The sequence below is a fragment of the Vipera berus genome (genome assembly GCF_964194415.1).
Source record: "Vipera berus genome assembly, chromosome: 1".
Taxonomy (NCBI): domain Eukaryota; kingdom Metazoa; phylum Chordata; class Lepidosauria; order Squamata; family Viperidae; genus Vipera; species Vipera berus.
This window is the reverse complement of record NC_138202.1, coordinates 147,372,563-147,400,539: the sequence shown is the minus strand read 5'-3', so window position 1 is coordinate 147,400,539 and position 27,977 is coordinate 147,372,563. Positions and strand designations below refer to the sequence as shown.

At 37.5% G+C, this 27,977-nt stretch overlaps 2 protein-coding genes across 3 annotated transcripts in view; one reads left to right on the top strand and one right to left on the bottom strand.

Annotated features, from left to right (window-relative positions):
* Positions 1 to 5,861, top strand: part of NEB (nebulin) — a 228,957-nt gene extending 223,096 nt beyond the window's left edge. The window contains exons 184-189 of the mRNA XM_081333913.1: positions 41 to 148; positions 1,300 to 1,489; positions 2,010 to 2,102; positions 2,280 to 2,423; positions 4,617 to 4,726; positions 5,180 to 5,861. Of these exons, the coding sequence (XP_081190039.1) occupies positions 41 to 148; positions 1,300 to 1,489; positions 2,010 to 2,102; positions 2,280 to 2,423; positions 4,617 to 4,726; positions 5,180 to 5,353 (819 nt within the window). The 3' untranslated portion in view covers positions 5,354 to 5,861. The remainder of the gene's footprint in view (positions 1 to 40; positions 149 to 1,299; positions 1,490 to 2,009; positions 2,103 to 2,279; positions 2,424 to 4,616; positions 4,727 to 5,179) is intronic.
* A 6,202-nt stretch (positions 5,862 to 12,063) lies between these two features.
* RIF1 (replication timing regulatory factor 1) overlaps positions 12,064 to 27,977 on the bottom strand; it is a 39,232-nt gene continuing 23,318 nt past the window's right edge. The window contains exons 23-35 of one of the 2 annotated variants that reach the window (XM_081317668.1): positions 27,332 to 27,534; positions 25,751 to 25,850; positions 25,473 to 25,604; positions 25,041 to 25,186; positions 24,204 to 24,293; positions 24,058 to 24,124; positions 20,768 to 23,467; positions 18,551 to 18,700; positions 17,603 to 17,680; positions 17,393 to 17,508; positions 16,437 to 16,590; positions 14,214 to 14,283; positions 12,064 to 13,155 (exon numbers count right to left, since the gene is read on the bottom strand). In XM_081317668.1, coding sequence (XP_081173794.1) covers positions 12,953 to 13,155; positions 14,214 to 14,283; positions 16,437 to 16,590; positions 17,393 to 17,508; positions 17,603 to 17,680; positions 18,551 to 18,700; positions 20,768 to 23,467; positions 24,058 to 24,124; positions 24,204 to 24,293; positions 25,041 to 25,186; positions 25,473 to 25,604; positions 25,751 to 25,850; positions 27,332 to 27,534 — 4,209 coding nt within the window. In that variant the 3' untranslated portion in view covers positions 12,064 to 12,952. The remainder of the gene's footprint in view (positions 13,156 to 14,213; positions 14,284 to 16,436; positions 16,591 to 17,392; positions 17,509 to 17,602; positions 17,681 to 18,550; positions 18,701 to 20,767; positions 23,468 to 24,057; positions 24,125 to 24,203; positions 24,294 to 25,040; positions 25,187 to 25,472; positions 25,605 to 25,750; positions 25,851 to 27,331; positions 27,535 to 27,977) is intronic. The other variant, XM_081317669.1, reaches the window with a different exon arrangement.

Sequence of the window (27,977 nt, the reverse complement as noted above, 5' to 3'; positions counted from 1 at the left end):
ACGTCTGGGGTCATTAATTCAAACTTTCTGATTTTATCAGATCCACTATTCGGATAGTTTCCGGAAGCAAGTACAAGGTAAAGCACCCTTTGTTCTGGATACCCCTGAAATGAGGCGTGTTCGGGAGACACAACGGCACATTTCCACAGTGAGTACAGCTTTGTATGAAAGCCAAGAAATTGCCCAAGTGAATTATCAACAGTAACATATTTTAAGATGCAGCAGTTCCAAATGTAACATCCGAAGCAAAAACTCAGCTTTCAGTATAAATTTTTATAATTTCAATGGGTAAGATATTAAGCACTTAACTTTTCCCAACCTGATGCCTTTCAAGCAAAAATACTATAGATGCCTTATTTAATCATCAAGATTAATTATTGGGGAAATAATTCCTAGCTATCAGAGGATGAAAAATATGGGTGTTGTAATCCACTAAAGGGACGCAGTGGCTCAGTGGTTTAGGACGCTGAGCCTGTCGATCAGAAGGTTGGCAGTTTGGTGGGTCGAATCCTGAGTGCCGCGTAACAGAGTGAGCGCCTGTTACTCGTCCCAGCTTCTGCCAACCTAGCAGTTCGAAAGCACGTAAAAAATGCAAGTAGAAAAATAGGGACCAGTACGGTGGGAAGGTAACAGCGTTCCGTGCGCCTTTGGTGTCTAGTCATGCCGGCCACATGACCACGGAGACGTCCTCGGAGAAGCGCTGGCTCTTCAGCTTTGAAACGGAGATGAGCACCGGCCCCTAGAGTTGGAAATGACTAGCACGCATGTGCTGGGGAACCTTTACCTTTACCTTAATCCACTACTAGACATATTATACTTGGGTATGTCTAATTTAATGAAGAGAAGGACTAGAGGTGACATGATAGCAGTGTTCCAATATCTCAGGGGTTGCCACAAAGAAGAGGGAGTCAAGCTATTTTCCAAAGCACCTGAGGGGAAAAGCAACGGATGGAAACTAACGAAGGAGAGAAGCAACCTAGAACTTAGGAGAAACTTCCTGACAGTTAGAACAATTAATCAGTGAAACAATCTGCCTCTAGAAGTTCTGAATGCTCCAACACTGGAAGTTTTTAAGAAGAAACAGGACAGCCTTTTGTGTGAAATAGTATAGGTTTTCTTGCCTGAACAGGGGGTTGGACTAGAAGGCCTACAAGGTCCTTTCCAACTGTATGATGATGATGATGATGATGATGATGATGATGATGATGATGATGATGATGATGATTATCCTTTATCAGGTTGAAGAAAACTATCTCAAATATGACTATCTGGAATGGACGTGTTTTTTTTAAATTCCAGGTGAAATACCATGAAGACTTTGAAAAGACCAAAGGTAGCTTCACACCTGTAGTCACGGATCCCATAACAGAACGTGTAAAGAAGAATATGCAGGACTTCAGTGACATTAACTATAGGGGCATTCAGAGACGAGTCGTAGAAATGGAGCAAAAACGAATAGATCAGGATCAAGAAATGAATAACTTAACAGGTATATTTTATATTGTGTGGGTCTCCTGAAAACCAAACAGACAAAACTATAATACATTGAGTCAAGATATGTGGCAGAAAATTAGTTTTACTGAATACTTTTTTTTAAAAAAAGTTGATTTATCTTGAGCCTACTTGTACTAAACTTTATACTATGTCTAAATCAAATCTGCTTGTCAAATTCATTGTTCATAGCATGCAGATATTATTCTGCACATCAGTGTGTTTATATTGAACTTGCCTACTGAGTTGTTGGTATATTCCAGATTCAATTGTTTGGAAAGTATCTTAGACCATCTAACCATAATTGTTTGTCTGTTATGTTTACAAAGAATAGCAAGACCTCATTGCTTTGTTGTTTCTCAATCAAGCTGCACTTCAAGCATAACTAGCAAAGTGGTTTCTAAATGTGGCTTATAAAAACTGCAAGCATTAATTTACTTGCATTTTGACTGTTTGGTTGCAAAATAAAACTGCAATCACACAAAACCACATCCAACTCTAATCATATGTTTCTGCAGGCCTTCGTGTATGGCGAACCAATCCTGGATCAGTCTTTGACTATGACCCAGCAGAAGATAACATTCAGTCGAGAAGCTTGCACTTGCTGGCAGGTAGGTTTTGCTGTCTGTGAAACTGTGAGCATTGTACTGATAGCACTTTATGGTTTTCTCTCAAAATGTAGCTTTATGCGATTAGGAATTTAAAATAATCTTACTTTCCTGCTAAGTATTCTGCTTTGAAACCAGAGTGTTTCCCCTGACTGTTATTTCTTCACCTCTGGCTCCCAGTTCAAGCCCAGCGACGTAGCCGAGAGCATTCACGTTCTGCCAGTGCTCTTAGTGGTGGGGATGAAAAATCTGAGCATTCAGAGGCTGCTGATCAGCATTTGTCATATTACAGCAATGGAGGCTTTTTCCAAACAACTACAACAGGTAAAAAACAAAAAAAACAAACCAACCTCTCATCAAATGTATATGAAGGAGCCACTAACCACTGCAGGCGGCCAACGGGGTAAAAAAAATCCCATCCTAGACGTCTTTTAATTCTGATTTCAGTATAGTTTTAAAATCGTAACCAGTGAAGTGTTAATGTTTTAATATTTTAATTATTTTTCTCCTTGTTTTATAGCTTGTAAGCTGCCCAAAGCCATCTTATAGGGGAAATTGGAGGCACAAAATGTATAAGTATTTATGAAAAAAATTATAAATAAAAACTAATACAAACTAAAGTAGAACAAAAAAGGGAGATAAGAAAAAGCTAAAAGTGAGGAAAGAAAAAAGATATATAGAAAGAAGAAAAGAGTTATAAAGAAAGATATAAAGAAGTAGCTTCCAATCTTTTTTACAATAGTTATATTTTAACTTCTCTGTTAAAGTTATCTCATGACTCTCTTCTTTTTGTAACCTAGCCTGTCTAAGCATCAATAAAATAAATCATAATTTATTTTTTTCTTTCGACTTTGATTTGCTTACTCGCCTCATGAGCCTTCATTTAGAACATAATCAACTTCCTTGCATTTGATAAAAAGGCCAGAATAGCAGTTAATAGCAGCAAATCTCAGATTTATTTTATTTGTTAAATAAATGATAGAAAAGATGGTACTGGAAGGAAAACTATGATTTTGCCACTGTTGACAAATTACCATAAGGGGAATGTCATACATAACTTGTAAGTCATTGCTCAAAGCAATTCAGCGCTGATAAAGCAGAGTGGGAAGACTAGGAATAATGCAACATGTTGGCTGCCATTGTATCAACATTAGCTACTATAAGAGACACACATTATTTTTGATACCTACGTAAGGGTTGGTTATAGCATGATTATACCTTCTTGAGAATGCAACATATAACTGCCAAAATTTATTTAATGTACAATATCAGAGTGATTCTTTTCTTTTCTTTTTTTGTAAAAGTTTTATTGGTTTTTTACAATAACCACATTAGTGCCTCATGTACAGCGTGTTGTCTTGATTCATAATTTTTTTAGAAAAAATATACAATTAATAATAATAAATAATCAATAGTAATTAATTTTTATATTTCTATAACTATATCATTTGAAAATATATTTCCTTGATCTTCTCTTCACCCAATAGTATTCTCTATCTATAATATTAAACAAATATAATTTCTAATATTTGACATTTTGCATATTTAAATGTTTAAATAAAACATTTTCTTCTATATTTATACCAACAATAGTAGTGTCCATATATAGCATTTTTATCAGCTTGTTATTTTTGTAAGAGTCACCTTATTGATTCACCATGCATCTTATTTTCATAAATCTGGTTTAAGCTCAATTTCTCCATAATATTCAAACAATTCTTATCAATCATATTTTCCCAGTATTTAACATCTAAATATCCAAATTTTACATTTAAATATATCATCCCAGTATTTTCATATTACTTATATTCTAGAGATACTATACTACTTATCTATCATAACATCTATCCATAACATCTTCCTAGTCAGATTATATTTCACTTCTATTTGTAGAAATTCGTTAAATCACTATACAGCCTTTTTTTCCCAGAATTCTTATTAAACCTAATTTCCCCTCAATATTTCAATCTTTCCTTAATCCTAAATCTTTTCAAACTTAATTTGTCTTTAAAATTCAAACTTTCCCTTCACTTACAACATCCTAATATTTTTACATTTTGTACCTTATGAAAAAATACTATATTACTTATATCTCTTATCCAACTTATTATAAAGTGCTTTTGTGTGCAAAGTTATTTATTTATTTAGCCATATTCAAACAGGTGTTTACTCATATAGTATTCCATGTGGTAGGGCGAATCCAGTCTCTTCAGCCCTATTCAGAGTGATTCTTTTCAATCAATAAATGCAACAAAACCCTTGTATGCCAAAAAGAAAAAAAAACATGTTAGTACCATCTCTGTGGGCAGATATTGTTTTACCATTTTTTTTTACAGAGAGATGTTCTAACAATGCATACATCAGTGCTAGAGGTAATGTACAGTCCCAACCACTAACAAAATTTGAAAACATACCCAGTGTTCAAGCACCATTTAACTGTATTTTGAAAACATACCAGGGTTTTTTTGTTTTTGTATTGCTTCTTCTGATATATTTCAACTTCGTTTCCTTCCTTAGTGGATTACAAACATGCCAAAACTGTAGAGCTGCCACAACAAAGATCATCTTCTGTTGCGACTCAACAGACTACAGTATCTTCCATTCCCTCTCATCCGTCTACTGCAGGGGTAAGCAAAACTATCCATCAAAAGTATCTATAAAAATGAAGTTTTCTGCTGGCAGAGGGTATTTCTGAATGGGGCCTGTGTACAGGTGAGTCCACAACAAGCCATGACCTCATCAAAATGGTGGAACCTGGTTCATGACATCAAGCTTTGCTCCTTACATGCTTATATAAAAAAGTCATGATGGCAAATTGTAAATGGGGAAGAAACTTAGATTATGTCACATTTTATCGTTACCTCTTCTGCCTGCCCTGGGTGGAAGACACGCCATTTCTTGGGAGAAAAAAGAACCCTCGTGTGTCTGAACCAATAGTCATCTTTGGTTGCGTTTGGGAGGGAGGTTTTTTCTATTGAAAGTTGCACAGTTGCAGAAGTGTTGAATTGATTGTTCCCTGTACTCTACCTTTATGCTAGTAACATTTGGTTATTATTTTTCTCTCCAATATGACACAATAGAAGACTTACCGTGCTATGTATGACTACACAGCAGCAGATGCTGATGAAGTCTCTTTCAAAGATGGTGATGCAATTGTCAACGTCCAAGCCGTAGATGAAGGATGGATGTATGGAACTGTGCAAAGAACAGGCAAAACAGGCATGCTTCCAGCCAACTACGTAGAAGCAGTTTAAATGGAGGAGACCATATTGACATGGACAATAATAGGAAGGCTCTTTATGCCACATCATTTCAGTACCATTCATAACAGTCACTCAAGAACCTTATTATTTCCTTTCTCTTGATACATGCGAAGATTTGTCTGGCATCTAAAACTTTCAGGAAAGATTATCCATCCTAGTTTGAGTAGGTATTTAAACGAGAGTTTTGGATACCTGAAATTTAGTATACCATCACTCCGGCTGAATTTGCACGATTCAGTTCATTTTCATGAAACAATGAATTGTATTGGTTTACGCAGTTTATCTTCTCAAGAGATGCAGTGATCTCACATGATAGTCTAAACACAGTTGAATGTATCCATGTCTGTTTCTAGTATACAACACCTTAAACTAGTCAAAGTGGAAAGCCTCTCTTCTGCTCTACTTAGAGAATGCTGATGCATGCATTTTAATCTGCGTGTTTTTGGGTCGCAGTGCTGTAATTCCCTCTCAAGTGAGTGACTAATAAATGTCAGGGTTCCGCAAATGTGTTACGTGCTTTATTTCTTCGTGTTATGTACTTATTTGCTTCTCAGAGTCCTTGCTGGTATCACTTCAAGAACACAATAAAATTCTCCACAGTAGTGATAAAACATCCATGGCAATATTAATACTAAAAAAAGTTCAGAATGAAAATTAATTCTATCACTATTTGATGCTAACATGCAGTCCATGAAGTTGAGAGTGTCCACCCATCAATCTCCAGAAGCTCTCCAAAGTGGCTTTAAATTGCAGCCAAAAGCTGTGAGTAACCAGTGCAGGGCCTGCCATACCAGTATAATCTGACAGCTAATGTCTGGAGGCCAGTGCAGTTGGCACCTATTGTAGCTTTCAAGAGGATCTTAAAGGCAGATCGATGTGCCATGTGACGCTCTTGTGAGATCTTCCACTGCAGGTACAGCCACAGCTAGCACATCACCTGAAGCTGGGGAAAGGCCTTACTGGCCATGCCTTCCACCTGTCCATTTAGCAGTGGCTGTGAGACTAGGGAGACCCAAACGTGATGGATTAGCACATTAGCAGTGCTTCCCCCTGAGAAGATAATGCTGGAGAGGGATACTCAGTAGGCAAAGCGCATCTCTATCTTGCTTGGGTTAAACCTGTTTCACTCCACTCAGACTCCAACAGCCTCCAGATACCAGGGCAAGACAAATTGCAATTGGGTATCGCCAGTACAATAATGACACTGCACTTTAAACCAGTGGGTACAACTCTTCTAACAGTTTCATATCAGGAGACTGGTAGTATGTTTCCCCATTTACACAATTTTATTAAAAACTAAAAGCTTCAGGAGCTGCATCTCACTTCATCAGATGCAAAACTAAACTGATGCTGGATTCAAAGTGGGTTGGGGGCAGGGTGATGAAGACAGGTTGATTGCACAGATGCAGGTAACACAGGAGACTATTAGACCTTCGGTGTGTTAAAAGTCCATATTTTTAACCTTTTAACATATGTTGAGTTCGACAATCTCTTGGTTAATCAATGGTCAGTTTGAAACCTACAATAGGGAATCCTGGGAAGTTGAACTCTGATGTAGATTTCCAAGATTGTTTTGGGAAAACAATATTTAATTGCATAATTGAACAAGAGATTGCTGAACCCACATATATCAAGATTTCAAAAGGTCTCAACAAACATAGAAAGTGAGTATATGTGGGAATCTGACAGAATTTTCATACTTTTCACATTGACAATTTAAACAATCAGGGTTTTCTCTCTTAATCTACTTTGGTGGAAATTCTTGTGTTGATTCTTTGGAATCAAAGTCCAACTCACTATAGTAAGATTTTCCTGCTTTCCTCCAGCATGCTGAGAACAACAATAATTTAGCTTTCTCCCTTGGCCTCATTCCTCCAAAGTGATCCAACAGTCTCCCAAAAACTCTCTGATGGACCATCTCTTCTTCTTTTTTTAATACATATTTTATTAGTTTTCTAAGAAAGTAGAAAGTACTTAGCAAACGTGTTGTCTGGGTCCACTAATAATTCAGTGGTACGTCTTAATTTTCTCAGTCTAGTTCCAATGCTAAACCATCCAGTGCTTCCTTGTCTTTTCTGCTGGTGGTATATATTTTCTCATACTGGGCAAATACAGTTCTTATTGTTGTTAATACATATACAATTAAATATAGACATCTTCATCACATTTTTATGGCACCATACATAATATCGATAGTGTCAGTTTATAATATTTTTTCTAGCCAAACCATATCTCAATTGCATTTGCACTTACAATCCATTTGTTCAATCAATATCCTGTTTTTCCCGCTTTTTTAATATTTTAATTTCCCATCAATGTTCAAAATATCTCTATTGCTTATAATTTTCTCATAATAGGTTATGTTTGGGTAACCAAAAGCTTCGTTTATTCAAACCCTTTTAGAGTTTTCATATTTCCCATCTCATAACAGCTTTTTTCCTTTGCCAAATAACTCTCCAAGTTAGTACATTTGAATCAAGTAATTTTTCCTCTTTGGAAAAATTTTTCTATTTGGAATGGGGAAGAGAATTTGATTAAAGTATTTTTGGAAGGGCTTCTGGTTTTGGCTTCGGGCAAGGCAGATGCAGGAAGACGGGGCTCCATCTTTTGTGTTTGTTTTTGCCCTGCTGGGGAACCCTGAAAAGGGTCAAAAGTTGCCCCACAGAGGAGGCAAACAAGGAGGGGACCCTCATTGATCATGGGGGGGGCAGAAGCCCTCCAAACCAGTGGGGGAAATACTGGCTACATTCATGTCAGAAGCTGCTGTCAACGGAAGACACCAAGCACTACCAAGCAATCTTACAGCAATGTGGATGAAACTGGGTGAGATCTAAGCCTCTCTTTATGACTTTAAGACTTCTTCCTGAAATTATGCCCAAAGCACTCCCGCCCCCCCCGCCCCCCCCCCCCCCCCGAGGAGGAAGGAAAGGAAATTTCCACCCCATTCTCTAAGGGAAGCGGCAAATTAATTATCTGGGGAAAAAGAGGAAACCTACAAGACTAATTTGGAATTGATGACATCTAGTGGTGAATTACGGTACTACAATTTATTTATGCCAAAAAGAAACCTACCTCAAAACCCAGAGCTAGATAAGATTTTGGCTGGCCTTGATGTTTTTATTTTTGAGAACTATAGCTGAGAAAAAGGAACAGACTTGGGGGCTGCTTATCTATGTGGCAGAGATGATAATATTACTCTAAAATTGTCCTGCCTGAACTATGAACCCAAATACTAACTTTCAAAGCTCTATTGTAGAACTATTTTCCTGTAGAAGAAGCATACACTACCACCTGATATGATGAAACACTTTGGATTATAAATCTTGACTGTTACAACCTTTAATGGTTCTTTTTACGCCCTGGACAGAAAGTATATCTTTCTCATTGGACAGAAAAATCTGAACTTTACTTATATCTGCTTAGGGGAGGTTTAAGAATGGCTAGTTGGTTGGATAAATTTGGATAAAGGCTACTTACAAAAATACAATGGATGCTTCATACTTAGCTCTAAATAGTAAAAAACCATCCTTAACATCTGTCTCTAGAAGTTTGTTTGCCATATTACAATAAAAAATATTGATGAACCACACAAAGAAATTCTCTCCATGTTGAAATTAATACAAGAAACAATCGCTTTAGCTCATGATGAGATACAAAATAACACAAAGGAGATAAAAGAACAATCTTCTAATTTAAATCTACAAACTCAGAAAATAACTACAGAGAAGGAACCAGCAACCCAGAAAATAGAAGGAAAACCAGAGAATGCTGACACAAATTTTGAGGATCTAAAGGAAGAAACTAGTGACCAGACTCAGATAAATGAAGACTTAGAAGACACAACAATAACATTAGAAATGGAAAAGACATTTTACGAACTAAGGTTACAGAACATACTGGAGGATAAGGAAGGAGAGCTGATGGAATGGAAGATAAAGCCCTTAACAGAATTGTGGGGAATTGGAGAAGGAAGGAAGCTGTTTAATGAATATCAACAGGCTAGTTCTTCCAAAAATGCTTTAACTAAATTGTTTCTCGTCTCAACTAATAAGACACAAAAATAGAGGAAGAACCATTTGATGATCCAAATGCCCTGACTTGGAAAGTTAGTTGGCAAAGGAAGAAAGTAGAGTAAGACTGAAGGAAATAGAAGCTTTGACCTATTAGAGGGTATGTTATATTATCAATTAGAATGGTGTTTGAATTTGGTTAAGAATAGATTGCTAAAAATAGAAGTATTATTATAACTAGATAGATAGGATTTGTAATCAGAATATCATATCTTGTTATGAAAAGGGAAATTAGAATATGTTAAGAACTTTGAATAAGGGAGGCTATTGGTTACCCAAATATAACTTGTTCTGAAATTATAAATAATTGGAATATTTTGAATATGGATGGGAATTAAAATTGAAAAAAGCAAAAATAAGATATACGCTGAATAAATGGATATTGAGTGCCAATGCAATTAAGATATGCTTTGGTTAGTAAAGATATTCTGAACTGATATTATTAACACTATTGGAAAAATGTAACAAATGTTGATATGCAATTGTATATTTACTTATAACAATAAGAAATGTATTTGCCTAATGTGGAAAAATATCTATCACCAGAAGAAGAGAGGTTGTACTGGAGGGTGTAACATTGGATTTAGTTCATCACGTTGTCTATTAGGCATCTGATTGTAAAAATAGAAAATTAATAAAATATTTATAAAACAAAGTATTTTTGGAAGAATGTTCAACCCATTTATATTCATTAAACAGCCTCCATCCTTCTCCTTCAGTTTTTCTTTTCATTTCTTGTTTGTCAATATTCAGCATTTCTCCTAATAGCTTTATCATCCATTCAATCAGCTTTTCTTCCTTATCCTCAAATGTGTTCTGAGATCTTGGTAAGTAAAATATCTTTTCCATTTCCAATGTTATTGCTGCATTCTCTGATTTTTCATTTGTCTGTGTCTGTCTATTAATTCCTTCCTTTAAATCCTTCATCTTTAGATCCATTTCTTCTGATTTTCCTTCTATTTTCTGGGTTATTGGTTCCTTCTCTGTAGTTATTGTCTGCATTTGTAAGTTTTTAGGTTAGAAAATTGTTCTTTTATCTCATTTGCATTATTTTTAGTCTCATGATGAAATAAAACAATTGTCTCTTGGTTTGATTTCAACATGGAATTTCTTTCTGAGATTCATTAACATTTTCTTGTTGATATATCATGCTGGGAGCTTTGGAGACAGGTGTTAAAGATGATTTTTTGTCATTTAAAGCTCAGTATGGAAGACTAATTTTGTTTTTATATGTAGTCTTTGTAGTCCAATAGCTTCTCCAACACAGATAAGCAGCCAAAGTTTGTTTTTTCCCCTTTTCCCAGCTGCAGTCTGCGAAAGTGAAAGTTTCCAGGAACAACAGAGTCTTATCTACGTCTGGGCTTCAAGCCAAGTTTCCTTTAAGCATAACAAATTGTAGTGCCATGATTTGCCACGAGATGTCATTGGCACCTTCTTTCAGCTTTCCAAGTCCAGGCCTGTTTTACAAACTTTCAAACATTTTTTTTTAAGAAAAAGTCTCAAAGGTACTTTTAGTCCCCAAATTTCAAAGCTGTATATCTGTATTAATTCCAAATTGGTCTTGTAGTTTTCTCTGTTTTTCCCCAAAGCAATTAATTTGCCGCTTTTCTTTCCCGAGGGATCAGGTCAAAAACATCCCTTCCCTCTCTCATCGAGGGGGATTATTTCCTTTGGGCATTCTTTTTTCCAAGAAAATAGTGTTAAGGTCATAAAAAGAGGATACTCACCCAGTTCCATCTATGTTGCTCAAAAATGCTAGTTAGTGTTTGTCTTTGGTTGTCTGCAGCTTCTTACTGGCCACACGAATGTAGCCAGTATTTCCTGCGCTGGTTTGGAGGGCTTCCTTGGATCAAATGAGGGGTGCCACCATCCTTGATCATCTCCTCCCTGAAATGACTTTTGATCCTTTTTAGGGTCCCCAGGAGGGAGAAATCAAATGTGGAAGATGGAGCCCCATCTTCCTGGCCCGTTTCATGCGACATCAAACCAGAAGGGTAAGATTAAAAGATAACAGAAAAAAATTAAACTTAAATAAACAGGAGTGCTGAATTGACACAATCTTTGACATTCTATCCAAACTATCCTGCAATGGCAAACATGTGGGAAGCAATAACAAGTAAAGGCTAAAAACTCCAGGATCCTCATCAAAATTCAAGAGGACTAGATGATTGTTCTGAGTCATTTCCAACAGCTTGGGGAATAGATGAAGGACAACACTGTTTAATAAAGTTTGCAGAACTGGCTTATAAATCCTTATATGGCCTGTGCCTGCCTAAATACTGAAAGCATAATCCTACCTTAACGATAGTCTTTTATTCTCTTTAGGTTCTCTCTTACCCTATTATTCATTACCGATTTACACTGAAAAACTAAAATTGGAATTAAATCACCGTATAATCACAGAAGGTGCCGTGGGTAGATTAATTTGGTTGTGAAGTCCCTTTACAAAGGCCCAAACCTATTGATTCACCCTTGTCCCTTATCCCTGCAATGGACAAATCAGCACTTTTGACATGTCAGTTATTAATACACAGTTTAAATGCTGTTTTAAAAATACTTTCCCTTTCATAAAACTAATTTTAATCTTAACAGAACACAGTTCTTCCCCAAAATAATGACAGCCATTTTATTCAATCAATTATATATTTTATTTATATATATATATTTCCTAAAACATAAATTTATCCCATTGTGGTGTCAACATTAAAAAACACAAATATGCTCTGTACAAAATTTCTCCCATTCAAGCATGTTGGATGCTGCCTTTCATACAGATATAATTTAGAGCATTCGCATTTAGTAAAGCTATACATAATATACAAAATTATCCTAATGTCCAGTTTATATAGGACTCGTGAATGGGGCAAATAAATCCTTTGTGGTAAATAAAAATTCAAAGAGCATGTGGTCAGATCCTGAGAATTACTTATTGGAATTATGCACTGACACACTTTTTTCTTCTGTATACTATATTTATGAAAAAATAGACTGTCCTATGAAAACATTTTGAGATATTTTTAGTATGCTATAAAACTAGTACCTTCCAAACTACTATCAGTTGGAAGATTGATTTTGAAGATTTTGGTAACATTAGTCAGAACAACAAAACCAGGGCTTCAAATACTGATGATGCCCCAAAGCCCTTTCATTTAAAATACTTAACATTTATAAAATATACTGCTTCTTATTTGTGCATGTTTCACAGTCATAACTGCACATCTTAACACATTTTGGAAATTGTGCATAGCAGCAATTTAAAAAAAAGGAAAACCTTAAAATGCAAGTCCACAGAATGTAGAACTTTAATATTTATACGCCAATGCTGTGTTTGCTTCAAGTTACGGGAATCCCTTTTACTTAAAATATGTAATGAAACTAACTATTAATTTCAAATTTAAAACTTGTGAAACTAATTATTAATCTCAAATTTAAAATGTGGATTTTAAAAACAAAACTGCCCTGCAATCAAAACTATTCTTCAAACAACTTAAATAATGGTTTAAACAGTGGTTTCATAAGACTATAACAACTCGTAACGGGAATGCAGACTATTAATCATGCAGTCAAATACGCTACAAAGCTTCCGTTGCATTTCAATGATTTCGTTCCCTGAATAGTTCCGAAGTGTTTCAGAAGAGGTTTTGTCAACAAGTAGATTAACAAGGGTCCAAGGGTCTATTCCTGATGGCTCACCCGTGGTGGAGACCTCTGTTTCACATAGGTCTAAGATAAGATGAAAAGAAAACCAGTTTGCAAAGACATTCTAAAAGGTAAAGGTAAAGGTTCCCCCGCACATGCGTGCTAGTCATTTCCAACTCTATTGGCTGGTGCTCATCTCCGTTTCAAAGCCGGAGAGCCAGCGCTTGTCCGAGGACGTCTCCGTGGTCATGTGGCTGGCATGACTGGATGCCAAAGGCACACAGAACGCTGTTACCTTCCCACCGTAGTGGTCCCTATTTTTCTACTTGCATTTTTACGTGCTTTCGAACTGCTAGCTTGGCAGAAGCTGGGAGAAGTAACAGGCGCTCACTCCTGTTACACGGCACTCGGGATTTGACCCGCCAAACTGCCGACCTTCTGATCGACAGGCTCAGCGTCCTAACCCACTGAGCCACCGCGTCCCTTAAAGACAATCTAGGTGAGACCAAATTAAAACCCATTCAGACAGAGAAAGTCTGTAGCTCTTGCTCGTGTAGGTAACTGTATAACTATAAACAGTCCATCCAGTTACTGGAGAGATTTAGCCAGCAGGTTAAAGAGATGAAAACTTAGTTTGAAATACTAGTATTTCGGAGAAATTAGCCTTTTTATGATTTACCTCCTAAAAGATAGTGCTCTTGGAATCTACACACACACACACATGTATGCATGCACACACAATTAGCAATCAGGTCCCGCGGGCCAATCACAATGTTATATTAATATTAGTTTCAGATAAAATGTTATTGTACTTGGGAATACTCAAAGATCATGGGTCAACTGAATAAGTGTACTTTTCTGCTGTTTTGGGCCTTTATTTTTGTTGTATGCCACTCAAAATGGTTTCACAATGCAGCAGCATAGAAATACCAACAATAAATGCATACTTCAGCACATACAAGAATCATATGACCATATACATCAATTATCCAGAAGAAACAGACTAATTGAATAATAACAAGGATACTGCCATGATACGAGGGGATTCAGTTTCATCTGGGATTCAAATCGCATAGAAGCATGCTTTCTTACATTTTATATTAAACAAGAAAACAGGTAGCATAGGTTTAAAAGATATTTACCTGCTATAACTGCATTTTCATTTGCAGAGAACGATGTCTCATCCTTTTGCTCCATTCCACCAGATTTTACCTGCACATATTATAGGGTAAAGGGGCGGGGGGAGGGGGGGGAGAATAATACTGTTCAGTCTGTAGATGAAAAAAATAAAACTGTAAGTGTGGTTCTTTGCCACTGTAAAATCATACAAGTATTTTATGAACAAATGCAAAAAACAGAAAGCCGAAGGTTCTGCTCAGAATAGTCCAGTGCTTAAAAGCTGTGTTTGGAACCTGCCTTCCGGCATACCATACATTTTCCTAAGCACGGCCTCCACAAATATCCTTAGTTCCTGAAATCAAAATGATAAGTGTACTGGTGTGTAGTGGTTAAAGTGCAATATTACAGGCCAACTCTGCCCACAGCCTGGAGTTCAATCCTGATGGGAATGAAGGTCGACTCAGCCTTTCATCCTTCCAAGGTTGGTAAAATGAGGACCTAGAGATTGTTGGGGGCAATATGCAAATTATGCTTACATTATACACTGCCCAGAGAGTGGTGTAAAGCAGGGCTTTTCAACCTTTTCACAGAATGCACCACTTTTAGGACATGACAGTATTTCAGTACCACCAGTGCTTAACAAGGTGTCGGGGGGAAAAAAAGGGGGGGGGATTTTGGATTTTACTGGTTAGATTCATTTGTTATAGAAATGGCTAGTTTATAATATTATGGAAAAGTAAAATGTTGAGGTTCAATGTTAATGCTTCCTTGTACTGCAACAGAGGAAGTCAGAAGTCAATGCCGTTTCTTTTCTTTTTCCCTTCTCCCTCACACATTTTTCCCTTTTTCCTTCCCACTTTGCCCTTCTACTGTATTTGCTTTTGTATTGTATTCTATAATCTAATAAAATGTTACAAAGTGTAAAAAAAAAAGGGAAAAAAGTATCAGTTTTAATTTCTTTGCTGGCAGTTCCTTTGCTGAATCACTTTCCCTTTACACTGACAAATGTATGACGAATTTCTCAATATTTATTAATATGCACGACTGCCTGGATGGTCAAGTGGCTGGTCGGCCCTACTTCCTCTCTCCCTCACTTGTCTCTTTCTCCTCACCCTTTGCTTGCGAAAGCCCTCATCTCTCACACACACCTCCCCAGAAGCATTTCCTCTCTGCCTGTCACACACACACCCCCCCCCAAAAGCCTTTCCTCTCTGTCTCTCTCACTCTTCTCTGACAAAAGCCTTTTCTCTTCTGACTCTTTCTCTGGCGTCTTTTCTCTCTCTCTCCCTCTCCCGCCAAAACTGCCTCCTTTTATAGCCTCTCCTGCCTCCGCCCCCTCCCCCCTCTTCCGGGTGTGCTGGAAATGCCGTTGCTGCATCCTTTTGTCTTGCCCCAGCAGCCCTGCAGCTCCTGAGGAGTCTCTCAGGGCAAGTCCTGTGCTGTGCCGCTTTAGTTTGTTCTCTCCCCCCCCCCGCCATGATTGTCTAGGCTAGGCAGGGTCATGTACCACCTGCCAGGTGCCAATGTACATGTCCCACCGGTTGAAAAGCCCTGCTGTAAAGGTCTTTGGGCTCGTAAGCCGAAATGCTACCACTATTAACAGAATCAAGTCAAAAGGTGTGCACTGAGTGAATTCAGGTATCACTTGAAGGGTTGAACTTAGAAAAATTACCAGTTTGGCTTCATCCCGGTTTCCTTGTCTGTACAGATACTACTTGGATTTTCATCTAAATGCCTGTAAGAGCCCTCTAGAACTCTGACAAGTGAATAAGCCCGAGAGACAATCCAAAATACCACAGGGAAAAGAATATGATTAAAATAAAATGGCTCAAAAATAAAAAAAATAAAAATCTTGAGGGTGAGTGTGGAAAGGGAGAAAGAGAAATTAAACAGTATTAGGGGATAAAGAACACGGGCTTTAAATTGCCTGATCTTGTGCCACAATCAGGTGGGTGAAAGTCCTTTTTAATTGCGTAATAATGAACTGCTGAAAGGGAATGGAACTCATTCCCAACTCAAGTCTTTCAGTTGCGATTCAGTACAATTTGGGGAGGGGGAAATGTCAGAAAAAGCAGAAACAAAGATGTCCTCCTTACTTCTTTCCCACCATCCACAAACTACAAGTTCCAGATTATTTAAATAATGAGTTTATTTCTCCCAATGCTCTTCTTTGTAGAGATCCAACTTTTATTAAGGCAACACTTCCACTTTTGCTTATTTTAATTCAAAAGGGCAAATAAGCTTACCTGTTGCTCATGATAGCCTTTAAGAACCTTTCTAACATTTAAAACTCTAGGAGAGCGAATAGGAAGAGTTTTGATCTGAGCTCTGGTGAGAGAACTCAAGTCGCCCACTGTCCTGATATTCTTTGCTCGAATCAGATGTCCTAACCCTCTTGTCCTAGAGATAAGGGAAAGAAGGAGTTGTAATCTAATGTGCAGTGGAAAATATAACCTTACCATCTAAAAGGTGTGTATTAACTTCAATACAGTCTCTAACCCACTGCAGATTATAACTTTACGTACATATTAAGGTAGCATGTTTTTCCCGTCACCTTATATATATGAAACATTTGCAAAAATAGGCGACGCTCTAAACTACTATCCCAAAACAAGTAATTGAAAAGTACAAGGTCATAATATTTCTGCTCAAACTATGTGTCAAAAAAGGGCATTTTACCTCCTATTCAAATTTCAAAGACAATCCCCTGGGTTAAAATAATTTTGTATCAATCAGAATAAATTTAAGATGAGGAAATATCCACATTGTACGGAGGAATCTGCTTATGGCACAATTTGAACTTTTTGCTAATACGTACAAAAATGGGATGCGCTTTTTGTATACATTTTCTGTCTATCCAAAATATATATTCTTCAGCTGTATTTTCAACATAACAATACATCTTCATAGGAAAATGAGTGAGTTCAATACAATGATATTCAATATACTGAAAAAAAAGTGTAACTATATTCCCATGAACATTTTCACACATATAATTCAAAAATTGCCCCAGAATCTATCAGGAATGCAGTGTGCCCTTAAAATGTTGATTCCTGTCATCTGCTGCTTGCTAGTGATTAACTTCAAACAAACAGATTATTCTACCTGTTAGGAGCACTGCCTAAACATAGAAACATTCAAGCTGATATCTGGCACATAAACTTTTTTCCGAACAACCTGATTCAAATGTCCTCCTGCTTACCAAGTGTTTGGAGTAATCTGAGGCAGAATTATGTCAACAGATGCTTTACAGCCCACCAGGGCAGGATATACACTTTCTGTAGGTGCCGTTGTTGGCTCCGTGACCATTTCTGTGATCTTATGCAATAGAGAAAATCATGAATCTGGGTAAGTTTAAGAACTGAGTATGGAGAAATTGAGATGAGATACAGAAAAGGGATGCAAATCTTACTAAACACTTCTTTGAGCTCTTATATTTATGGCTACGGGTTCCAGGGGACAGAGATCCTTTGGTTGGAGTGGTTATGAGCTAGATGGGAAAAGAGGAAAAAACTTTGCTCAAAATCATAGGAATCATCTATAACCCTGTGATTTTTTTTTATTGTTGAAAGCAAAACAATTAAACAGGGGTCCTTTGTTTAAGAAAAAGGCCAATTAATACCTCAACAAAGTAGCTGTTAGGAAAAAAGAACACTCAGAATGAAAATTCCTTACTGTTGAAATGACTTAAGGCATCCACAGAATGGGTTATTTCTCCCGTCAACTGGAACAGACAAGGAATATGTGACTAGGTTTTGATTGCAATAGCTTCACAGGTTTCTTTTATCAGGCATCTGGTTCCTTCCATGACCAAATTGTAGAAAGAGCAGCTACACACGAAAACCAGTCAAGGATAACACTATAACAGAGTGACCATAACATCTAGTTCAAAAATCAAGGGATGGCTTGCCTAAGTCACATCAACAAGAAAGAACCTTCATTCCAATGTTCCTTTTCCACTTGGTGTACGATAAGAGAATCAACCCATGCTATGTCTTTTCACACCAACGGGGAGCAATTATAATTTAATTTTAGGATCAACATACCCTACATGAAAAAAGTCCTTTCTGTACATACATAGGTATGTTTGCTTCACAACTATGTTTTCTTGTGTTATATTGTACAGTGTTTGGGAGGTCCCAAAGTCTTGCATAAAGTAGCTGGCCAAACTGGGTCTGCAGTAGAAAAACCCTGGTGTATAAGTGGTGGTGGTGGAAATTTTTGCTAACACAGAAGATACTCGGAATCTAAGATAAGACTTTTCTACAGATGAATTCATTACAAAGTTCCTGCATCGCTGGTGTTATTTTCTAAAAAAAAACACAAAAAACAAACAAACTAAGAATAAACTGAGTACTACCTTGGCTTGGTCACTAGGTGAAGATTTAACATTTCGCAAAGACTGAGAGCCATTATTGTAAGGATGAATTCTAAGTACAGGACTTCGCCGGTCAATGTCATCTGCCAATTCTTCTTTGTAGATTGGATTGGCAAAGGAGACTCTCCGGTTCTGTTCACACATATTTGACAAATTACTATTTAAATACATTTGAAATATCATACAAATGCAAAAGCTACAATGTCATGTCTTGGACGATCCGACTGCCTACATGTTGGTTTTAAAATACTTATGCTTCAAAACTGCCAAAGGAAATCTGTAGACATTTTGTTTATACATCAATGCTTCCATAAAAACAAAGAGTTAGATTATTATCTCTAAAGAAAGATAGAAATCTATCACAGGAACCTTAAACGTGCTAGTGTGCACCTTTGGTAAAAGCAAATTTATCTAAGTTCCCAGAAAGTGGAGATGCTCTCCCAGGAAAGCCATCTTCTTACGATGGCAAAGGAATTAATGTAACCCTCAACATTACACTGATAGTTTTAAACTGCAATACTACATGTATTTCATTGACCAAGCAGAACTTATTGGCAACATAATAGGGAATTGTATTGCTAACAGTACTGGGCAACCTAAGTGATAGGAAGCACATAATTAATAGAGGAATAATGAGCTTCTTCCTTTTTTTATATTTCACTGAAATTCAGGTTAAACATTTGAGACCATGGATTTGCATTATACTCTGGACAGAAAGATACTGAATGCTACCTTTTTGTTAACTCACTGAGATTCTTTCACTTATTGCAATGCTTTGTAAGTAGTTTTAACAAAGACATATGCATTTAAGCTTCACTAAGTGGAAATCAGATAGTGCCTGACTGCCCTGTTTAGCACCATTCAGTTATGATGGTGCTGAAATAGTAGGCTTACAATCAGAATTCGCATTAACAGCTGCAGCATCTTGTGATCACCCTTGATAGTCTTCCGACAAGCAAAAGTCAATAGAGAAACTGGCAGTAAAACTGCAAGCCACAGTTGTGTGATGTCTCACTTTATGACCAAAGGTGATTCTCTTAACAGCTGTAGAAGTGAGGCAGTAAACCCATTGTGACATATGGTGTCTCACTTAATGACTGCATTGCTTAGCAATAGAGTTTCTGATCCCAATTGTAGTCATTATGTGGTGACTACCTGTAGCAAACAAGGGCTGTTATAAATTTAGCACATCTTTGACAAACATACGGATATTGGAATTTCAAAAACTTAACTCAAACATTACACTTCATTAATTTTATTCATTAGAATCTTTAAATAAAGCCCTGACAAAACTGCAGGTACCAGTAGAGAGAAACAAAATACTATTTAAGTATGTAAACTCTATATGTAAACCAATATTCACTGACCATGGTGTCAACTGAAGGTATATTTTTATATAATCAAATCCATTAAAGAATTAAATTATTTGGGGCTGTGTCCAATGCATTGTTGTTTGAGTGCCATTAGCACTTCATATAGCCTCTGCATGAATTACTTTAAATGCCCAACATCAGGCATAAAAAATAATTTGATGAATAAAAAAATATGTAATAAAGGTAAAGGTTCCCCCGCACATGCGTGCCAGTCGTTTCCAACTCTAGGGGCCAGTGCTCATCTCCGTTTCAAAGCCCAAGAGCCAGCATTTGTCCGAGGACATCTCCATGGTTATGTGGCCGGCATGACTAGACGCCAAAGGCGCACGGAACAGTGTTACCTTCCCACCGTAGTGGTCCCTATTTTTCTACTTGCATTTTTACGTGCTTTCGAACTGCTAGGTTGGCAGAAGCTGGGACGAATAACAGGCGTTCACTCTGTTATGTGGCACTCGGGATTCGACCCACCAAACTGCCGACCTTCTGATCGACAAGCCAGGCGTCCTAACCCACTGAGCCACCGCATCCCTTATAAAAAATATTTAAGTAGGATATAAATATTCAAGTGGCTATATACAATTACATTAATATAATGTAACCTGTAAACCAACTAAGATATGAAGAGAACATTTCAGTGCTGATCAAAAGATCTCCCTTCATCCAACAGTATTGCTTCAGGCATTCCACATAGACTTTAATAGCTTAAGAGGCTGGCAAATTATGGATTTAATATGGCCAAGAAGATAAAAATATATTTAGGGTTTCAAGAAGCTTGTGTAATTTGCAAATAATCACATGTAGAATGGCACAAATTGCTTAAAAATACCTTGTTTGGAGGAGAAGATGAATCAAGTTCTGTTTTTATTACTCTTTTTAGAATGCTAGTCGAAGGAGAAGCTGTTGGGGACCACAGACAGCGAGTCTGTGTCCCAGGACTTCCAGTGACCTTGGCTAAAGAGAGAATATCAATCTCTTTAAATTTAGGTGGAGAATCCAAGACTAAGGTTGGAAGATCGCTTGGTGCGTATGCTGCATTATCTTCTGCACCTTCTTCATTCATCTCATTTTCCTGCAGCTCTGCTACCTCAATTGCAGATGTTACCCTCATTTCTCCTACAGTGTTCTGAACGACCCTTTCATGAGGCTCCGTTCCCATAATTTGGATAATTTTGAACTCTGCATCTGTTTTGCTTTCCAACTGACCATTCTGGTTGCTACTGCCTTTCATTACATCCTCTGCTTCTACATCTGGTTCTAAATCCTGATCCTGAGCACTGACGTCTTCTAAATGAGAATCCTTTGAAGTGGATTCTAAACCCTGATCCTGAGCACTGACGTCTTCTAAATGAGAATCCTTTGAAGTGGATTCTAAACCCTGATCCTGAGCACTGAGCTCTTCTGAATGAGAATCGACTGAACTTGGTTCTGAATACTGATCCTGAGGACTGACTTCTGAATGAGAATCGACTGAACTTGGTTCTGAATACTGATCCTGAGGACTGACTTCTTCTGAATGAGAATCCACTGAACCTGGTTCTGAATACTGATCCTGAGGACTGACTTCTTCTGAATGAGAATCCACTGAACCTGGTTCTGAAAAATGATCCTGAGGACTGACTTCTTCTGAATGAGAATCCACTGAACCTGGTTCTGAAAAATGATCCTGAGCACTGACATCTTCGGAATGAGAATTCACTGAACTGGATTCTGAAATTGTTTCAGAGGAAGGAAGATCTAGAATCCCTGCAATTGGCTGGTCACATTGAGTTTGGACCCATGCTAATTTCTCCGGTTCAACATTGGGCACACTGTCTCTTGGTATGCCACTGACATATTCAGAAACAGTGCTGGCTTCTTTCACATCCGCACCGTCCTCAACGAAAGGCAGCGGGGTGCTTGTGGCACAAGGCGCTGTGCTCAGCCTCTCTGCCAAATGAATCTCTTCAGCATTAGGAATCAAGGTCAGGGCCACGGTTCCTTTGCTAAGGACCTTCTTTTGTTCTTTTAACTTTGGTTCTGGAGTGCTTGCCTTTTTCGGCTCAGGGGACAACTTTTCCACTTGGGGAGACAGTTTTTCATCACAGCATTCGCAGCTCCTGGATTTCCTTGCCCGCTTGCTTCTTTTGTGCTGGCATTCAGACAGATCTAGAAATGTCTTGGGTGAAGTAAAGGCACTGACAGCAGTAGAAGCAGCGTCATCTTCTGAAACGCCACTTGGGTTGTTAGGTACCACAGAACGTGTGTCAAGAGTACTAGGTTCCTGCCTGTTTTCCAAAATAGGCTCCGAAGTGGATTCTCTCCTGTTAGCAGGCTTTCGTCTCCCTGTATCTGAAGAGGCTCTAGGATGTGAAGGGCCTGCATTTTCCTTAAGGTCCACACAGGGACTTAATGGGAGAGTACTTTTTTCTTCCTTTGTACCGATTTCCTTTGTATTACTACACATTGCAGGCATTTCTGTCTCTCTGCCAGGAGGCATTTTCTGTTTTCCTCCTGACCTGGTTTGGATTTCTACTACAGCTTGGGAACAAAGCTTTTGGCTCTCTGGCTCTTCCTTAACTTGGTTCCCAGGGGAATCATATTTTCTCTGTTTCCCAAGCCTTTTCCTCTTTGCTCCTTCCTCTCTTGTTTCACCGCTATCAGATTCAGACTTTTCCAAATTGTTAAGTAATCCCTGTGAAGCTGCTCTTCTTGTATGATAACGTGGAAATACTTTTAGTTTCTCCACGGGCGCATCATGGCCTGATTCTTCAAGGTTCTGAGACTGATTATCTAGCAAATGTTCTACTGCTTGCGTGTCCACAGATAATTCATGCTTATCCTCGCAATGATTGTCAGAAATCTGATTTTTTTCCTCTTGATCCGACGGCATTTGTTCTGAGGTTTTGTCTTCTGAAGTTTTATTTTGTCCAAGGCTTGACTCCTTTATCTCAACTGTGTCGACAGACTCCAGTTTTAGCTCAGCAGTGTTTTCTTCTTTACTTCTTTTTGCTTTGACACACATCTCTAGAGCATTTAAGATTTCTGAGCGTGACCTCTTGGTGCCAGTGACGGTTTTTCTTGCTCTGAGTTTTAAGCCACTTTTATTCTCCAGGTCTGGCTTTCCTTTCGGAGAGACATCGGAAACAACCGTGCTTTCCTTCTGGATAAAGGGGCTTGTTAAGGTCACAGAAATATTGCTGAAAACCGAAGGACCAAAAGGTCCGTTGTCGAAGTCATCAAATTTTTCCAGAGTTACAAAAGCCTGCCTTCTGTTCACCACTACCTGTGGTGTGGCTGAAATTATATCACTGGAAGTTGAGGAGTTGCTGCTGCCGTTAGGGGGGTTTTCATTCAAAGTGGAATCTGATGTTGATTGTAGTGGAATACCGCCATCCAACTCCTCATTTTTCTGATCCAGCTTCTCTTTCTTAAGGGTATTAGCTTGCTTGGTAACAGGAGAAATACTGTTCTCCTGAGATACATTTGATTTGTAATGTCCAGTTACTGCATGTGGAATGAAAAGCTGATGACTTCTTGCCTCTTTTTTCTGCAATTAAATAGTTTGCAACATTAAATATTATGAGTTTCCTGCTTGCATTGTTAATACACCACCCTCCCTACAAAATGATTGCATTAAGCACTCTGTGAGATTTCTAGTTACCCATCCATGTATCTGTTTAACAAGATTATAATACTGTAATTACTAGGGAAGACATTGGTTTTGGTAATTTTTTCTCTATCCCGTCTCTAAACGTGTTCAGTATTGCTTTAATGAAAATGATAAGAACACAATGGTATTAAATTGTTCTATTTAAAGATAAACAGCTCTATCAAGAATGGAATGAATTTTTCTCCAATTGAACATCGAAAACCACAGGATTATCAAACACAATCTATGCACGCCTAAATAATTCTACATGTATCTTACTATGTTATAAGCTCAAATATAATGCTATGTTTCTTCCATAATATTTCAGAAAGCCTGCTTTATTGCTTAAGTTTTGTAAAAAAACAAAACAAAACAAAAAAAATAACAGATTTATTTCTGGTAATATCCTTTCGTACAAATTCTTTATCAAGAAAGCTCTAAAAATGCCATTACCCCAAACACAAATAACATTAAACGTAGAAATATACCTGGGCTGTTAACTTGTCCTCTTTCTCTTCATGTTCTTCCTTTATGTCAACTATGATTGGTTTCTCCCTACAACAAAAATCATTGGTTAAGATGCACTAAAAATACAAAACCCTTTTAGAATACTCTTCTGGTACTTATTACTTACAAAGAATCCTCCTGGTGCTCAGTGTCTTGGGAAAACAGTACAGCATCTTGAGATTTATCCAAATTATTATACATGACAGGTATATCATCCCTGAAAAAAATGTACAGAAAGAAACACACAATAAACCAAACTTTTATTTCTGAAGAGTATGTTGGAGGAAATTGAATTCTTTCTTCATCAAAGCACCAGAGAGCAGGACAGGAAACAACGGTTGGAAACTGATCAGAGAGAGAAGCAACCTGAAATTAAGGAGACTTTCTGAGTGAGGACAATTAACCAGTGGAACAGCTTGCCTCCAGAAATTGTGGATGCTCCATCACTGGAGATTTTTAAGAGGCTAGAGTCTAGACAGTCACTTGTCTGAGATGGTATAAGTCCTCCTGCTTAAGCAGGGGGCTGGACTAGAACACCCCCAAGGTCCCTTCCAGTTCTGTTCTATTCTATTCTCCAACCTTTTTAAAAATAATTCTAGCTGAGAATTCTAGAAAATTTCTAGATCCAAAACATCTAGAGGACACTATGTGGAGAAGGGTGTTTTATGGTGAACTCTTTTTTACACAAAAGTCTGGTTTAGAAAGCCCCTTGCTAGTTATGGAGTGGCTATGCAGAGAAAAAGTATGGGAAACTATATTTTTAGTTCCTTCGAGGCCATGAAAGCCTGTTCATTGCAAAACCAAGTATTTCCTGACCACAAAAAAAGTAAATTTTAAAGTCAGAAGCTGGCTGGCAAAATAGAATGGGTGTTACGACTCCTAAACATAAAAAAAGAGAGGGCGGGGGAGGGAGGGAGAAAATACAGACAGAAACTGTTAATATGACGAATAAAACGTTACAAACCTTTTAGTTCTCAGAACTTCTTTTTGGTGCTCTGTTAAGACTCTTTCTTTTGTTTCTAGAGGAATGCACACGAAATCCATAGTGTTTTCTTCTTCCAAAGGAATGTTTTTGGGATTTGATTTTGACCCTGAGAATTCTAGTTTTATCTTATATGAGGAAAAAATATCAAAAAGAGAATTAGCATGGAGTCTGTACCTTAGGCATAACACAAGAAAGAAATGATGCCCACCCTGTCTACAGATGAGGAGACCTTTCTGTTCATGGCTGGGAAGGAGAACAAGTTTAAATTCTAAATTTAACCACAATTTTAAACAAAAGGCCCCATATCTAAACTACCATGATATGCCTGTGTCTCCTCATTGATACTTCCTGTAACTACTAGAGATACAACTGCCAAAACTGTAATTTGATCAGTAAACTTCTATGACTTACTTTTTTAGGTTTAATGTGAAAATTAACACTTTCTTCCTCTGGCTCATTGATTTGGGCGAGGAAGGAGTCCCTTTTTCCATTAGGATTTACAGTCATACCACTGATGTTTGCATCCCACTGGGAATTCTCTGTCTGTTTTAACATATTTAAGCATAACTTAATAAAAATAAATTAAAATATCAATAATGCAGCTTAAGTAAAGTTATATAAGTTGGTATTTACTCAAAGAAAACTGCTAATAAAATTCCAAAATGGAATTTTAAAAAATCAGAACTTACATAATCCGAATATGCAGTACTACATCCCTCCATTATCTCACAGCTTTCAAAAGCAGGCAGTAAGAGTATGAATTTTTGTTTTGCTATATATAAAACAGACCTGCAAGGAAGCATAAGATAGCAGTGAAAATTAGGAAATTGTGGTGATATTTAAAAATGTGTTTTTGTCACAATGCTGATAGTTGAAGTTTAAAAAGCAGAATTACACTTTTTCATTAGTATTTATTCCACATCTTCAATTTCTGCTACCTAATATTCATATTAAAAAATTTAAAAAAACCAACATACTAATACAAATGGAAAACCTGTTTTGCCTGAATGATAAAAATAATATAATAATGTATATATATTGCTCATATAAATTTGTAATTTTGGAGATTTATCCAAGTAAATATGTTATTAAGAATAGATTTACTACATTGAGTAAAACTATGTTGAGATACAGTATTACTGCAATTCCAGGCCAGATGATATTTCAATAAAATATGCTCAGAATTCAAACAGAGGTTATCTTTCACATATACTTTTCTCAAATAAGTACACCTAGCTAAAGGAGTGGCTGCTGAAGCAGTTTTGTGGTGAAGGAGAGGCACATGAATGGCTGCTGTGGCATGGTGCACGTATGGCCAGGAGCACACGCTGCAAATGGCATGCAAATAGTTGCTGTGGTGAGACTATAGCCAGGTGGCTGCTGTGGCCTGGTGTTCACGTGACAAGGTGCTACCGAATACGAATGGGGGAATGCTGCAGACATGCACAGCATGGAGAACTACATCCCCGGGACCTCGTACCTCATAGCAGGGCTCCTCAGGAGGAAAGATATTGGGACCAGGAGTGACTGACAGGAGCGATTTGTGACCCTTGCTGCTGACTTTGCTTGCAAAAAGCTGGCAGGGAAGATTGCAAATGGCAATGATGTGATGGTGGGATGCAGCAACTGTCTTAAATGCAAGTTGGCTGCCAAGTGATTACGTAACTGTTGGGGTCCTGAGATAGCCAGAACTTCAAGGACTATTGAGAGTACCAACAGTTCAGCACTGTTGAAACTTTGGTCACTGAATGAGTCTTTGGTTGAAATATTAGAAAAAGTGATAAGTTATGGAAATGGTTTGTACTTGTCTTGTTGAAGAGGAAAATCATTTCTTTACATATCCCTTTTTCTTATTCTTTCATTTCTCTCTCTCTCTCTTCTTTCTCTCCCCCTTTTCTCCGCACATTTTTTTCACTTTATATTTTATATATCTTATATTTTTCTTGGATCCATATTACTTTTTAATTTTTGCATTTTAAAACTTTAATAAAATTATTGATAAAACCAAGATGTGATCCATCCTTCCTATCAGTTTTGGCTCCGGGGTGCTCAATTGAATGAAGCAACTGGTAGAAATAATAATGAATTTCTTCTTTCTTGTACTGCATCTTTGCACGTGACTACAGAGGGATGCATCAAGCACAGGAGAAACTTACTGTGTCATAAATATAAGGGATGTCTAAATCCAAATTATCCCATATTATGTGATGGCATGTCTGTTTCCAGGTTGCAAAATGTTATAATAAGCACAAGAATAAAAGATTTCTTACTTTAATTCTTCAGGGTATGTCAGGGTTACCGCTTTTCCAAATGTTGCATTCCAAAACTGAGCAGCATGGCTACGTATCTGTTTATTCTTATTTAAAAACATTATGGTCAATAGTGGAGAAAGCTCTTCCAAGAGCTCACTGTTAAAGGATCCAGTATAGTTTGACTGCACACAAGTAAGGCTGTCTGCCAGTAACTTTTCACACTGAAAGCAAAAATGGTGCAAGAAACATTATTAATTTAAATATATATACGATGTATTAATCTCATTTGTATTTACATAACAAACATATTGCCCTTTCTAATTTATATCCCACTCTGATTAGATTTATAACAATTAAAACCCAAAACAAGTTATTTTCTAAAAGCAATTAGGCAATTGGCAACTTGGTAGAATTGTGATGGCTAGATGGACACACCTGTGCAGTGTGATTTATTCACTTACTTATTTACAAACCATATATGTAATAAGCCTAGGTGGTTCATTGCATCACCAGTAGAAATAACAATAAAAACAGCTCACCCATACATGAAGCAGCACATTTCCCATCATGTCACTATAGTGGACTCCCAGCAATTGGCCCCTCCCCATCCTAGCCTGATGCCTTTGTAAAAAATAAGGAGATAGTTTGTCATTGCATAAATCCC